The sequence below is a fragment of the Chrysochloris asiatica genome, unplaced genomic scaffold, assembly GCF_000296735.1.
Source record: "Chrysochloris asiatica unplaced genomic scaffold, ChrAsi1.0 scaffold00052, whole genome shotgun sequence".
Lineage (NCBI taxonomy): Eukaryota > Metazoa > Chordata > Mammalia > Afrosoricida > Chrysochloridae > Chrysochloris > Chrysochloris asiatica.
This window is the reverse complement of record NW_006408570.1, coordinates 1,239,465-1,251,488: the sequence shown is the minus strand read 5'-3', so window position 1 is coordinate 1,251,488 and position 12,024 is coordinate 1,239,465. Positions and strand designations below refer to the sequence as shown.

General features: G+C 36.4%; 1 protein-coding gene across 1 annotated transcript in view; it reads right to left on the bottom strand.

Moving 5' to 3' along the window:
• The window catches only part of EXOC6B (exocyst complex component 6B), an 859,602-nt gene that overhangs the window by 371,128 nt on the left and 476,450 nt on the right, over positions 1-12,024 (bottom strand). The window contains 1 exon segment of the mRNA XM_006862890.1: positions 3,049-3,211. Within this exon segment, the coding sequence (XP_006862952.1) occupies positions 3,049-3,211 (163 nt within the window).

Here is a 12,024-nt window from a genome sequence, read left to right as displayed (position 1 = left end):
ACCATAGAAGAATCAATGCATTTGAGTTAGGGCGTTGGAGAAGAATATTGAAAATACAATGGACTGCCAGAAGAAGAAAGTCATTTGTTCGGAAGAAATACAGTCAAAATGCTCCTTAGAAGACAGAATTGTGAAACTTCATCCAAACATACTTTGGACATGTTATTATTAGGTGGGACCAATTCCTGGAGAAAGTCATTATGCTTGGAAACATGCAAGATCAGCAAAAAGAGGAAGACCCCCAACAGTGGCAGCAGCAATGGGCTCAAACACACCAATTGTGAGGATGGCAAAGAACCAGGCAGTGTTCTATTTTGTTGTGCATACAGTTGCTTGAGTTAGAACCGACTCTACAGCACCTGATAACAACTAACAACAAAAGTAGAAATACTCTGACTTTTCATATGATAGCATGTCTACCACCAGCAGATACGTCAACACCTAGTCAGATAAATGTCCTTGCTATTCCTTGAACATACCAATACCTACTCCTGTAAAGGTGCCTGTCACTGGAATGTTTATGCATCAGATATCTAAATGATTCCATTTCTCATTTCATCTGGATTGTTTATTTTTCTTACTAGTTTTTACCACTAAAAGCAAACAAATGAAAAACGCCATTGCTAGCTAGTCAATTCTGACTCATAGCAATGGTTTCACTAGCATGAATATATGCTCTGTAAAGTCATTTACAAAGTCATTTACTGAAATAACGCACTTACTGAAAACCCAATGGAGTGCAGTTCTACTCTGAAGCACATGGGGTCAACAGCAACTATTTTACTGCTTTTATAATCTTGATGAGTACATAGTAGATGCTTCACAAAAATTTGTTGAATCAAAGAGGAAAGAAATGCACTAGTAGACTGTTGTACATTTCGCACAGTTCTTTATAGAAGAATCCACACCTGTTCCCCATAGAGCATAAACTCTAAGTCCAGGGACTAAGTAATTTTTCTCTGCCTTCCCAAGAACCTATCAGACTCTCACACAGTAAATACTCAAGCCATGTTTGTGTTGGAGTAAATTGATAAAGTCCTTCATTCTCTTTTGTGAGAGAATAAGGAAACTCTATGTATAAGGAATGCTAAGCATGACAGTGTGATTATGTCACATATGGCAGAAACAGGACATTTCTAAGCAATACAACAAGGTATTTCTCTGCAAGAAAATACCTTAAAGTCCTTCTGATCCTTTTTGCCCCTTTTCCAGAATAAAGGTTTCCATCTGCAGGGGAATGTTTTCTGGAAACAGTAGCTTAGGAAAATACACAACATGTAGCTGTTATAATTGCCATGTTTATACGGAGTTCTGGGTTAGCTAGTCTGAAACAGCCTAGGTAAAAATAAACTTTCAGTGTGCTTTAAGCAATCAGTGTTTCCAATAAGCACTGTCAACATGACCTTTAGTGGTCTCCAAAACTTCTCCTTTACTAAGTATTTAATTGGCTGTTCAACCCTATGGCTTCCTGTCCATCTTAAATTTTGCCTCAGCATTTTCACTGTTAGAGCAACAACATAACACACAAGCCATCCTTTGGAAAGACTTCTAACCATAAGAGTTCATGTACTTTGGAAACACCTTGAAATAAGAAAACTGAGACCTGCCTTGGGAAGAGAAGCAGTAGTCTTTATGTATCTCCCATACAACAGAAACTCTAAATGAACCTTGTGTTCTAACTTTCTGATTCCCAATTCTCTGAACACTAAACTACAGCCTCTCCAACATCATCTTTCCTAGAAACATTGTGACTTTCACAGTAAATCAAAAGCAGAAACTCTTTTTTTAAAAAAAAATAAAAGCATTGTCCATGTTCCACAATAATATAAGTATTTAAAAGTGCTTATAAATTATATTCAATTGTCTAAAGTCATTCTGAATTCTTAAATCTGTAGCTGTGTTTTCTTATAGAGTTTGGTGCCTAATTATTCAATAAGTCCTTCCCCCACTAAAGTATATTAGTATGTTGTTGTTGTAGTTATGTGCCGTGGAGTCGGTTCCGACTCATAGCTACCCTATACAGGGTATCTGAGGCTGTAAATCTTTAGAGGACCAGAAAGCCTCATCTTCAAGTAATGACATGAGTATAATATGATGTAAGTACTTTGGGAGGTAATCAGAAACAAACAATCATGTAACATTAAGAATATGCAATACAGACTAATAGCTGACCTAAGCAATGAATACATTCAGAATAGTTTCCAGGTGAAGCGACCAATAAAAAAAAGAAAATGAACAAAAGGATAGGAAAAAGTAAACAATACTCAAAGACAAGCTTAATTATTCCACGTGTATATCTAATTGAAATCAACTTATGAATTTCAAAAGTGAGATACAGGATATTCAAAACTAAAATAATAACAACATAAAAAATTCAAACTATGCAAGGAAGACTTTTTGTTAGAATCTGCTCTTTCAGTGTTTCAGAATCTGTTTGTGACTTTTCCCCCTTAATAGTTATTTAAAGTTCACATGGCAATATAAAGGAATTTCTTAAGGCTATTCTAAAAGAAGGCATTTAGTCTCCAGACACTCATGTGTCCTCAATCCTCCTTCTGTTTTACAATATTGTAATCTTTCTCATTTGATCCTACACTCAATCAAAACTACTGATAGGGACTTACGAGATGAACATAAAACTGTTAACTACAACAGAAAGGGGCAAAACTGTTTCACTAAAAAGTAGAATAAAATACTGGACTCAGAAAGGAAGAGACAGCTAAATACAAAATTTTACTAAACATTGATGTCGCCCATAGCCACTATTATCAGGGCCAGTTTTAAGAGTTCATGACTATACTGAGGGCAAATTTAGGATATTGCCATTTCCATGTACAAAGTATAAGGGATGTTTCTGGGAATACAGTTTACAATTTTTTCTTTTTAGTTTAAATATCAGAAAACATGCACTGATACTCACTTTTCTAAGGAGATATAAGAGGGTACAAAAATCCCAAGCAATTATTCTCAAGATCATGTTATGATTATACTAATGCATTCTGGGGAAAACAAAGCCCTGTTGGGTAAAATGCCCCAACCTATGCATACCAAAATCAGTACTATGGTATCTTCTCACCTTAAAAGTTGTGGTCCCATACAGCTTGGTGGTGTGAACTGTCTCTGGAAGCACATTAGTGATATTGGTAATAAATTCTTCCAAATACTTACAGGATTTCTCCAAATGTGTTGTATTGATGATAATCTGGACAAGCTAGAAAACAAGGTGCACATATGAGAGTCATATTTGAGTACTTACCACAGAATGAATGGCTCAGTATAAATCTGCAGGTACTAAAAAATTTAAAAAGACATAATGGAAGAGGCCATTTGTATTCTGTAAAGGGGATGTTAAAGCATATACATTGTAATTCCTCAACAGCCTTCTGTGATAAGCCAAAGCATCTTGTAGTTCCCCCTATTACAGAAATTCGACATTCTATTTTAAGCACAAATTTGCTTCTGTTTAAAGAACAAAAACAGTTAGGATTTAGCACAGTATCTATGAATCATAATTGGTCAAATGAATTAAAGAAATAAATTCCCACTAGAGGAGCAAGACCACGACTCATCTATCAGTTTGCCATCCTATGGTGGCTTATGTGCTTCTGTGATGCTGAAAACTATGCCACTGGTATTTTAAATACCAGCAGGTATTTATCACAGTCACCCATGGTAGACAGGTTTCAGTTCTGCTTCCAGACCAAGACAGACTAGGATAAAATAGCTGCAGACTACTTTTGAATGTTTAGCTTCAAAACACTAAAAACTTTATGAATAGCAGAGGAACACTGTCCGGTAGCACCAGAATATTGAATACTGAAACCTCATGAATAGCACCAGAATATTGTCAGATACAGTACTGGAAGATGAGCCCCTCAGGGTGGAAGGCACTCAAAATAGGAAGCTGCCTCCTCAAAGTAGAGTTAACCATGATGTTATGAATGAAGTAAAGTTTTGGGAATCTTTATATGCTGATAAGGTACAACTCAAAATGAGGATAAATAGCCATAAACATCCATTAAAAATAGAGACGTGGAATGTACAAAGTATGACTCTAGAACAATTTAAAGTTGCAAAGAATGAAGTGGAATGCAAAAAGATTGATATCCTAGGCATTAGTAAGCTGAAATTGGTCATTTTTAATTTGACTATCATATGCTTTACTATGCTGAGAATGACAAATTGAAGTGAAATGGCATCACATTCATCGTCAAAAAGAATATCTCAAGATCTGTCCTTATATACAATGCTGTCTGTGATAGGATAATAACCATGAACCAAAACCGAAGACCAGTCAATACCACTATTACTCCAATGTATGCACCAACCATGAAAACCAGTCATGCTGAAGCTGAGAAATTCTACCAACTTCTTCAGTCTGAAATGTATCAAACTTGCAATCAAAATGCACTGATAATTATTAGTGATTGGAATTCAAAGGTTAGCAACAAAGAGAAAAGATCAGTAGTTGGAAAATAGGACTTTCATGATAAAAACAATGCTGGTGATCAAGATCACATGATATAATTTTGCAAAACTTAATTCATTGCAAATATCTTTTTAAAACTTCATAAGAGACTATACATCTTCATCAGATGAAATACATAGAAATCAAATCAAGTTGTGCTCATATGCAAGTTCAAGCTGAAGCCAAAAATAATGAAAACAAGTTCACAAGAACCAAAATATGACCTTAAATATATCCCACCTGAATTCAGAGATCTTCTCAATAACAGATCTGATGCATAAGACAGTAATGACAAAAGACCAGAAGGGTTGTGAGACGACATTAAGAATAGCATACAAGAAGAAAGCAACAGGTTATTAGAAGACAGAAAAGAAGAAGACCAAAACATGGATGACAGAATACACACTGCAATTTTCTCTCCAGTGTATAGATGCTAAAACAAATGGAAACAATGAAGAAGTCAAAGAGCTAAAAAGAAAATTTCAAAGGGCAGCTACAATAGACAAAGTCAAGTTATTATAACAAAATGTGTAAAGACCTTGAGTTATAAAAACCAAAAGGGAAGAACATGCTCAGCATTTCTCAAACTGAAAGTACTGAAGAAAAAATTCAAGCCTTGACTTGAAATACAGAAAGATTCTACGGGCAAAATACTGAATGGTGCAGGAAGCATAAAAAAAAAAAGAATGAAACAATACGTACATTCACTGTGTATCGAAAAGAAAGGGTCGATGTTCAACCATTTCAAGAGTTAGCATATGACAAGAATTGATGGTACTGAAGGAATTGGCAAAGAATTAGGCTCTGGGAATTGGAGTAAAAACTGAAATCTTTTAGCAAACTGATGCTTCACTGGAGCACTCATTCCTCTATGATAAGAAATTTGGAAAGTAGCTAGTCTAACTGTTTGGAAGCAATCCATATTCATGCCCATTTCAAGGAGAGGTGACCCAATGGAATGCAAAAATCTGGCTTGCAAAAATAAGACAATATCATTAATATCATATGGAAGTAAATTTTTCCTAGAGATAATTCAAAGATGGCTACAGCACTACATCGACAGGAAACTGCCAGAGGTTCAAACCAGATTCAGATTTGGACATGGAATAGGGGATATAACTGCTGATGTCAGAAGGATCTTGGCTGAAAGCAGAATAACAAAAATATGTTTACCTCTGCTTCACTGACTACACAAAAAACTTTCAATTACGTGGATCGCAACAAGCTATGGGCAGCACTGAGAAGAATGGGTATTCCAGTTGTGCTCATGAGGAGCTTGAACAAAGATCAAGAGGCAGTTGTTAAAACAAAATACAGGGACACTGAATAGTTTAAAATCAGAAAAGGTATGCACCAAGGTTGTACTCTTTCACCATACTTAATTCAACTTGTATGTTGTGCAAATAAACCAAGTAGCTAGATTATATGAAGAAGAAGGCGACATCAAGATTGGAGGAAGACTCACTAACAACCTGCAATACGCAGATGATATAATCTTGCTTGCTGAAAGTGAAGACAACTTAAAATACTTACTTATGAAGATCAAAAACCACAGCCTTCATTATGAATTAGACCTCAATGAATAAGGAAAATCAATGTATTTGAATTGTGGTGTTGGGAGAATAATACTAAAAGTATCAAGGACTGCTAGAAGAACAAAAAGTCTGTCTTAGCAGAAGTACAGCCAAAATGCTCCTTGGAAGTTAGGATGGTGAGACTTCATCTCTCACACGTTGGAAATGCTATCAGAAGGGGCTAATTCCTGAAGAAGGACACCATGTTTGCTAAAATGAAGGTCAGCAAAAAAGACGAAGACTCCCAAAGAGACGGACTGATACAGTAGAAGCAACAATGGGCTCAAACATAACAATTGTAAGGATGGCGTAGGACTGGGAGTATTTTGTTCTGTTGTGTATATGGTCACTATATATTGGAAATGACAGCACCTAATAACAATAACAACAAAAGAAGAAGAATTGAAATGGCAACAAGAAGTTTTAAAAACAGGCATGATGAACACACACGTTTTAATAAACTGAATTATGTAAAAAGGCTTCAAAAGTTCATCAAAAAATAGAATTAAAAGATAATGAATAATTTCCAAAAACTTTTTAAAACCCCATATTAAAAAATGTCATCAGGTTATGAAAGAAAGAACAAGAACACTGAAGTCAGACAAATGGACAGATTAATAATTTATAAATTACTGTTTTGGGAACTGTTTCCTTATCTATAAAATGTTATTAATTTCTAATCTACAGTTTTGTAAGGATTATGACGTTGTAATGCTATTTTCCTTCTCTTACAGAGGAATTCCTGAAAGAAGGTGGTGTCAGTAAGATAAAAGCAATCATATTCTATAAATTATTTTATGAGGACATATTTGCTGAAAGAATAACTACCATTCTCTGTACAGAGACTTAAACTTTGAAACATCTCCTAATTCATTTTCTTATACTGTCCTCCCCAGTAACCTGGTGAAGGAGGTAAAATGAGCATAATTTGTATTCCCTTTTCACTGCATCAAAAAGGAAAATAAAAGTAATTTTCCTTCGATTGAAAGGTCTAAAAGGAACCAGGACTCAAATCCAAGTAGTATAACTTCAAATTCTAAACTCTCTTATGCAACTCCATAAAATGGCAACCCCTGAATTAAAAACTGTATGTTTGTATACGTTAGGGTGAAATATAAAATTCTGAGTTTGCCATTAACTAGACCACTCTCTAAGCTTTGATTCTATTCCCTATCTTTAAAAAACAAAAACAACAAAAAAGTGGACCCTATACTTATTTGAGCTATGAAAATTGTTTATATTCCTCATCAACTTAGATAAAATCAAAGAAGAAATTAAATGTAATGAGGCTGAGAGAGAGATGTACTACATATTTTTACAACTAAATGATACTTCAAAACAGTGTTTAAGAGTTGAAATGATGCTTCAGCACAATATACTTTATCCACAAATACGTAAAGGTTGACCTAGGATATATATAAATGTTGTTGTTAAGTGCTATCAATTCTGACCTATAGCAACCTTGTATAGGATTTCCAAGGGTATATGTATATTGTAGTTGTTGTTAGGTGCCATCAAGTCAGTACTGACTCATAGCGACCCTATGCACAACAGAACGAAAAACTGCCTGATCCTGGGCCAACCTCACTATTGTTGCCATGCTTGAGCCCACTGATGCTGCCACTTTGCCAATCCATCTCACTGGGGGTCTTCTTCTTTTTTTCTGACCCTCTACCTTACTAAACATGATATCCTTCTCTAGCGACTGGTCCCTCCTGACAATAGATCCAAAGTATGAGAGATGAAGTTTGGCCATCCTGGTCTCCAAGGAGCAATTCTGCCTACACTTCTTCCAACAGATATCTGTTAGTTCTTTTGGCAGCCTATGGCACTTTCAATATTCTCCTCTAACACCATAACTCAAAAGCATCAATTCTTCTATGGTTTTCCTTATTCACTGTCCAAATATAAGAGAAGATGAACACACACGTTTTAATAACTGGACTGCTCACAATAAAGTCCACAGTTCAAACCCACCAGCTGTTCCTGGTCCCGATGAGTTGAAGCTGACTTGATGTCATTTAACAACAACAGTGTATACACATGCTGCAAATATATCTATAAATATTGTAGAGCACACAGTGGATAAAGTTATGAAACTTCATAGCCATAACCAGACACCTTAAGGGGGTGAACTGCTGGGCCTGGGAGGTTCAGGACCATAGTCTTGGGGGACATCAAAGTCAACAGACACAACATAATCCACAAAGAAAATGTTTTCTATCCTACTCTGGTGAATAGCAACTAGGGTCTTAAAAGCTCATAAACAGCCATGAAAGGTACAACAAACTACTAGTCTCTCTCCATTCAGACAAAGAAGGAAGAAAATTAAAGACACATGGAAACATGATGTCCAAAGGAGCCTCAACCTCCATTATCCTGAGACCAGAACTAGATGTTGCCTGGCCACTAATGCCAACTATTCTGAAAGGGATCACATTAGAGGATCCTGAATAGAGGGGGAAGAAAGTCTGGGATGAAACTTCAAATAATAAAAAAGACTAAGATTACTGGTTGGATAGAAACTGATGGCACCTGAGATAATTATACACCTTAGTCATCCTTTAGGTCTGGAACAGAATGATCCCCGGTGGCTCAATTTTCAGCTAAGCAATTGACAGGTCTGTAAGATGAACAATAACACTACGAAAGTATGCACTCCTTAGAACAACCTACTATTTGAGATTAAAAGGGCACTATATCCCCAAGGACAACATTCAGAAGGCAGGAAGAGCTAGGAAAGAAGGAGGAATGGGAACAATAAATACTGGGAGAAAGTGGGATGAGGGATGTTAGTTACAGTGAGGGGATGGCAAAATGTGTATGAACTGCTGAATGGAAAACTGATTTGCTATGAACCTTTCACCCAATTCACAAGAAAAAGCTGTTTTGTTTTTTTTAAGTTACTGTATCATAGTGTTGTTGTTGTGTGCCATCAAGTCAATTCTGACTCATAACGATCTTGTATAGAGTGTCCAAGAGTGGATGGTGGGTCTGAACTGTTGACCTTTGAGCTACCAATCCGCTGCTTATCCTACAGCGCCACACCGCAGCTTGTATCAGTGTGGAATATTAAATATAAATATTTATATACGTTGTTGTTGGTAAGTGCCATGGAGTAGTTTCCAAATCATAGAGACCCTGTGTAGGGTTTCTGAGGAGCAGTTGGTGAGCTTGAACTGCCAACGTAGAGATTGAAACCAACATTGCAGTCTACCACGTTAACCTGCAGCACCATGCCAGTGCTCCATATATAATAAAACAGACCTATAACCAGAAGGTATATCCTTATAGCAGAATTATAATCAGAAAGTACATTCTTATCTTCTCCATGGCACCCAAAAGAAAACTAAGTCACATAGTTTACGCTCCAGAAATGCATGTCAACTCATAATGATAACACTTTAGTAATGACTTGGACTAAGGAAAAAGTTACCTTCTGTGCTCCACTAAGGATCACCCTAAAGATCTGAGAAAAACAGCTACTTTTAAAACATAGTAATTAAGGGCAAAGACCTTAATTATTCTGTAGTTAAACAGATCCTCTTAGGTCAAAAGTGAGGGCAACATTGAAACTAGATCCCTGTATTATTTATTTCCAAAAACTCATCACACAACTTAGTGTTGAGCTGCAGTCTCATCTTAATTCTACAGTTTGAATTTGGAAAGTCTGAGTTTTAGACACAAGAATATTATCTTCTATAAAATAATATTTTTTAAAAAGTCTTTAACTTTAGAATGCTCTAGGAAAAAATACCCAACAACAAAAAAAGCAATTCATCAACCTCTTCCTTTCGTTCTGTTTCTCCCTCGGAGGAGGACTAAAATAACTTTAGAAATTTAAGTTGTCTAAATTAAATCACTCTTCTTCCTGAGTGGGAAGGTGGCTACTGGCAAGGTTGTCTTGATGTGGAAGTCAGAAAAGTAAGAGAGTTAATTTGGAGAACTGAAATTTTCTATTTTAAAATTAGCATTACCTATAGGGAAGGCATTCTGTCTATCAAAAGAAATCCTAATAATAAGGAGGAATCGTGTCATGTTATCGAAATAAAAAAACAGTGGCAGTCAGAGAGAAAATTGTCCTGTTTTGCAGGATATTGGCAGTTTTAAAAAAAGGAGGCGGTTTCACTGGGTACAGTAGTAATTTCCCATGACTTTTTAAAGATCTGTCAACACAAAAGATCACCATGAATTGCATCAATTGGCTGTCAGTCACTTTCGAAATGTTTCATTGCTGAGCATAGAATAGACTATTAAAACACTTTGGGATTACAGTAGATACCATGTCATTTTCAGAGGGAATATTGTCTGCTAATGAGGTCTAAGCAATCTTTACTCCTGAATGACAGATACCAAAATCCTTAGAAGTGCATTTACAAATGTAAAGCCAGATGCTTTGGGGATAATTTTAAACTTAAGGATGAAACAAAGCAATTTCAGATATCAACTTCCATCAGAGTTAGAGCTCCTTTGATGGTATTTTTAACCCCTACTTCCCACTCTCATACAAAAATATATCACTGCAACAATCCAAACCAGCCTTAATATTTCAAGGACAGGCAACTAACAACAGATTAGATATTTGCTCTCTTATATAAAGTTGTTTGAGAACTGTACAAAAGAAAAGAAAACAACTACTTCACAACTAAATGACAAAAGTCACTTAAATTCAAAACTATTAAGAAATTAAAAAAAAAAAAAAAAAAATTCTGTCTCTGCCTCTCCCTCTCCATATCACCAAGGAAGGAAAAGAGTACTCCAGGGCTATTTTGTGTGTGTGTGTGTGTGTGTGTGAGAGAGAGAGGTTTACATGGGAGAACATCAGCTTTACACCCATCCTATCTTATTTCATTTCATTGCAATGATTACAATCCCTCCATGCATCATCAAATAACCCCAACAGGTATACCACAAGGCCCGCCGCCCCACCAGTCAGCACACAACCCTTTTCCCTAAATCCAGGGTCCCCAGCCATTCCATCTGTCCATGTCATCTTCTTTGTCTCCATCCCTGGCGTCACTGCCTCTCTGGGTAGGATCCCACTCTCAGTTCTTCTCACTTGATGGTCTCAGGGACCTCTGCTCTTGGGCTGCAAAATCAATCATTCTCCTACTTTTGTCAAAAAACATCTACCTCTATGTTGCCTACCCTCGCAGTCAAAAGACAGCCAAGCATCTATTAACACTATTCCCCTCTTTCACCCTTTCAAACCATGACTCAATGCCTGTATCCTGGAGCCCTGTCATTCCAAGGTTGTGCATACATCATCGTTTACCTCTGTGCCACTTAATCCATGTGAACCTGCCTATTCTTCTATCAGCCTTGTTCTCCCATTCCTCTCTCTCTTCTTGTGTATTGCCCCCCCACCCTCTCCCACACCCAAGCTATTCCTTACCCTATGCTCTATCTTCCCTTTCTTCCTTCCCCTCCTCTCATCACATACATTGTAATTCTCTTTGTATAGGTCCTTTGTTTCTCTGGTTATGCTAATTACTAAATATTTCATCCTTTGGGTGGCTATTATAAATAGTATTTCTTTCCTAATGTCTTTTTCAGCACTGTCATTGTTACTATAGAGGAATCCAACTGATTTTTCTATGTTGAACTTACACCCTGCCAGTTTGCTGAATCTTCCAAAGAGGTCTAGTAGCTTTTTTACTAAGTCTTTGGAGTTTTCTATGTATAGGATCATATCATCTGCAAACACAGTTTTATTTCTTCTTTACAAGTTGGATGCCTTTAGTTTTCCTATCTTGCTGTATAGCTTTGGCTAAGACTTTCAAAACAATACTGAAAAGGAGTGATGACAAAAGGGCATCCTTGTCTAGTTCCCATTTACAGTGGGAATTTAGTTTCTCTCCATTGAGAGTGATGTAGGCTAATGGTTTTGTATATATGCTCTTGATTATATTTGAATTTCCCTTCAATTAGTACTTTTGTTGAGTGTTTTTATCAGAAATGGGTGATTGATTTTGTCAAGTG